The sequence below is a fragment of the Sabethes cyaneus genome, chromosome 2 (genome assembly GCF_943734655.1).
Source record: "Sabethes cyaneus chromosome 2, idSabCyanKW18_F2, whole genome shotgun sequence".
Classification (NCBI taxonomy): Eukaryota; Metazoa; Arthropoda; class Insecta; order Diptera; family Culicidae; genus Sabethes; species Sabethes cyaneus.
In genome coordinates this window covers 208,705,190-208,709,483 of record NC_071354.1, presented here as the reverse complement: position 1 = coordinate 208,709,483, position 4,294 = coordinate 208,705,190, and the positions used below count along the sequence as shown (strand labels likewise).

At 36.9% G+C, this 4,294-nt stretch overlaps 1 protein-coding gene across 1 annotated transcript; it reads right to left on the bottom strand.

Annotated features, from left to right (window-relative positions):
- Nucleotides 1-605: 605 nt before the first annotated feature.
- Nucleotides 606-4,070, bottom strand: LOC128734334 (retinol dehydrogenase 13-like). The gene is made up of 3 exons (XM_053828475.1): nucleotides 3,902-4,070; nucleotides 3,560-3,829; nucleotides 606-1,809 (listed from the first exon to the last, which is right to left on the bottom strand). The coding sequence occupies exons 1-3, from the start codon at nucleotides 3,970-3,972 to the stop codon at nucleotides 1,158-1,160; spliced, it is 993 nt and encodes a 330-aa protein (XP_053684450.1). The 5' UTR covers nucleotides 3,973-4,070; the 3' UTR covers nucleotides 606-1,157.
- Nucleotides 4,071-4,294: the final 224 nt, after the last annotated feature.

Sequence of the window (4,294 nt, the reverse complement as noted above, 5' to 3'; positions counted from 1 at the left end):
CATTCAACATTATATTGCTATCATCTGCTATCTAGAGCTTCGCAACTCACAAATTTCCGAGACCCATTGCTTGAAAGCATTCTACAGCGCGTTAGTACGCCCAATGCTTGAAAATGCCTACATCGATTGGAATTTTCATAACCTGTGTTTGAAAACCAGAATAGAATGTGTTCAACGAAGATTTGCTCGTATCGCTATGAGACATCTGCCCTGACGTCTAACAATGTTTCTCACTACGTAAAACGATGCCAGCTTTTGGATTTAAAGACATTAGAGAGTCGTCGAAGGATGCAACAGTCAATTTTTGTTATTAACTCCTTAACTCTGCTGTCCCGTATTGATTTTCGAGCTTCACGGTTTTTACGAACCACTGACGTCATGCATCCGCAGCTTCACACTGATCGAATAATTTGACTTTGAACATGTTTCTTCACGCACCTGCGCCTGTCTTGCATCCTGTAATGATTCTGTTCTAGATTTAAGTTTCATATTCATGTAGATAATATCAAAGTTGTCAGATGAAACAACCAAAAATACAAATACAAACACTGTTTTTTTCTAGGCATTTTGCATACCAAAAAATAAGACAAAACTGACATTCCTTTGATAACACTTTTATTGAACCAAAATTACAAAACTAACACACATGTTTCACACAACATTCAATGATTAGGTGTTATTTTAAATCAACCGTCTGCCTAAATTGCGCTCAGCCTAAGCAAACTAAACCATAGGAAGCTATTTCTAATTTCGTTTTACTAACTCTAGACTGGTAGCTATGCAAATGATCGGTTATTCTGGATCTAAACCGGGTATTCCGGTTCGACTAATTCCATCTCATGGCAAAGCTTTGCCAAAATTGTACCTAGATTAAGCTTCGCTGACTATTTTTAATTTTATTTAGCCAACTCCTAATTGGAAACTATGCAAATTGTTTGTTCTTCTATCTCTAGACTGACAATTCCGGTTCGGCTAATTTTACCGCCCATGTGGCGCCAATATTATCCGCTTATACACAAGAGAAGACCGTCTGCCGTAAGCTTTTCTGGTGAAATTTATCGTTCCTCCACCCACCAACACCAATCGCATTATTTCTGTAAATTTGGTTCACTAAAAATGATGATGTCTTTGCTGCCGTTCTTCTTGATAATCCGCTGTCAGGAAACAGCTGCCGTTCCAGTTAGAGTACCAGTCCACTTATCGCTGACAGCCCATAACCACTGAGCTAACTTGTCGTCTTTTGCCTGCTCAGCGACATCCTTCGCAGCACAATCGCTAAAATACTGACCGGAAACTTTTTCCAATTCCGGATCCAATGCAGCATAGACCGACGTTTGAGCGCCCGCAATCGGCGATTTGAGGAACGGCCAAATAAACGGTTTGACCAGAATACCGGAAAACCAACTGTTAAAAATGCCCATGTGTCGCATTATCTCCGTATCAACAACCCCTGGATGAACGGCATTAACGGTTACTCCCGTGCCTTGCAATCGTTTAGCCAATTCTCTCGTAAATAGTACATTGGCCAGCTTACTTTGCTCATAAGCTGCAGCTCGGTCATAGCTCTTTTCGCTGTTCAAATCCTGAACATTTATTTTGCCACGTGTGTGTGCGAGACTAGAAACCACAACGATACGACTAGGAGCCGACATTTTAAGCATATCGAGGAGTAGATTTGTTAACAGAAAGTGGCCCATATGGTTAACACCCAGCTGCAACTCGATGCCTTCCGCTGTAACTGACCGTGGACAGCGCATCACACCGGCATTGTTGATTAAAATGTCCAGCTTAGTTTGCTCCTGTTTGAATCTGCAATATGAACGAATCAGCGCTTGTTGTTGTTTTCGAGTTTGATCTTAATATTAATAATGAAAATATTGGTTAATGGTTGGTTTGTTAAAAACGATGCATGACAATCATGCGTTAAAATACCCAAGGGCTCCATACTCGATTTCTTTTCAGAATGACTAGGATTTTTAACACCAATAAAATTGTGGCAGAAGTTCTGTAGTTGTTTAACACACTGTAAACCGTATGCACAAAATTATTTTGTAAAAAACACAAAAAAAAAGTTTTTTTCTTTCTTGCCAAGTATCTGACGAGTCGACAGGCTACCAACTCATATTTATTCGAATCAATATAAATTATTTTTGCGGGTCTTCAGTGAGACAGTTACGGACTCCGAAGATCACAGCAATCGGAATAGCGTTTAATCATTAGATAAACACTTCTTTTTACACAGTTGCAATTGGTTTAAGCCTTTTAACCCTCTCTGTCCCATGGTAGCACAGGTGCTCCATAACTTCCGATACTAAAATCGACCGGTAAAATTTTTGAAGCATTCAAATATGGATATTTTAATTTTGTAACGCAGTAAAAACATTGTTTTTCAAGGTTTATAGTTGTGTTTGACGAATTGTTAATTAATAGCTTTTTTACATGATAAAAAACTGTAAACCACCAAAACACCCCTGGGACAGAGAGGGTTAAGGTTTAAGCAACCAGGTTTAATGATTACCTAGAAAAATTGAAAGTTTTCTGGAACATCTAAGTTTCCACAAGAATTGTTGCGGAGATAGATGTTCTCCGAAGATATTGAATGATCGATTAGTTTTGATTTGAAATGCAATGGTAAATCATTTTTTGAACCAATTTACGCCCTTCACAACCTCTTAAATATGCTCCTTGAATCGGTCAACTTGTTTTTTTTCTGGTTAGACCAATGGTAGCATAAATTTGGACTAAATATTTAATATTTTTCTGCCGGATTTAAATAGGACAATTGATATATTTTCTGCAGCAGTATTTTTATAGATGTTTATTTAATTTTACCGTCGCATCTAACCAATTTTATTTTTTTATTCCATGTCAATCGCTTCTAACCATAGACAAATAGTAAAAGTTGGCTTATATTTTTTCAAATAAGTAATCCAATTGAGTAATATTTGTATAGTTAGTGTGAAAGTTTGAAAAGTGACGTTCGTTGTAACGTCACCTAGCATTATTCCTCGAACAAGCAGGTTTTCACTCAATTTGTTACGAAAGGTGTTATCTTCTATAGAACATTGAATGATCTATCCGAATCGCTAGACACATTTGGGATTGATGGAAGTTTGAGAAAGTTATTGAGAAATACCGGCAGCAAGTTTTAAAAAACCCATGAACAAAAGGCAATCGCTGATTAGATTGAAATAACAAAAGAGACACATGAAACGTTCTTTAAAAGGATTAAATAAACCTATCCTAAGTTAGTTTAGGGTAAGTCTTTACGGGTAACTACAGCAATTAGACTAGAAAAATATCAAGTATTTCCAAAAAGTAGTAAATTGGTTATGCAATACCTGGTAACATAAAAATAACAGTTGTTGTAAAAGTTTACCAATCTGTAACCAATTTAAGACGCCTCCAGAAAAATAAACGTATAATTATTTAATGTAAAATATCTCCCAGGATAAGAAATCCTGGATCCTAAACAAAGTTATAGACTACCTAACTGGTAAATGACTAATGATTTTTAATTATCAATCAATCCCTAACATACTTAAAAATATCTACTTACTGCTCAACAAATTTGCGCACCGACTGCAGCGAGGACAGATCGCATTGCCGACAGTAGACGTTTGCATTTTTCGTTTCCAGTACAATTTCCTTGCGCGCTTCCTCGCACTTCTTCATATCACGGCAGGCCATATAGACGTTGGCGCCCCGGTTAGCCAAATACATAACCGTTTCCTTTCCAATACCGGTGTTAGCCCCAGTAACGATTACCACCTTTCCATCGGCCCGTATATCACCGCCACGCTTGAATCGGGCACCTTGCATGTAATCCCTAAAAAATCGTACCAAAATCGATTTCATAACTTTAATCCATTCACATTACATTGTTTTTAATTCCACTTACTTTAACAGCACCGAACCGCCAATAATAGTTCCTGTGAGACTTACTCCTAATACAAGCTTGCTGCGGAACATTTTTGCTGCTTATTCTAAATTAAACTAATGTTATTAGAATTAAAAGTACAGTGCAACTTTACTGCGGCATTGCAAAATCGATTCAAAATTTCACTCTGCTAACTTCTTTCGACACTTTGAATGTTTACACAAATTTGACGTTTCATTAATTTCGTGATGTTATACGAACTTAAGGGATGCCAGATATTTTGGAACTCAAATGTATACAACTAAACGATAATCAAAATCCGTTTTTCTCACGGAAATTGTTCACAACAAATGGTACATATTTTGTGAAATTATTAACCAATTAATACAAAGTCTACTTTTTTTTGCAAATATA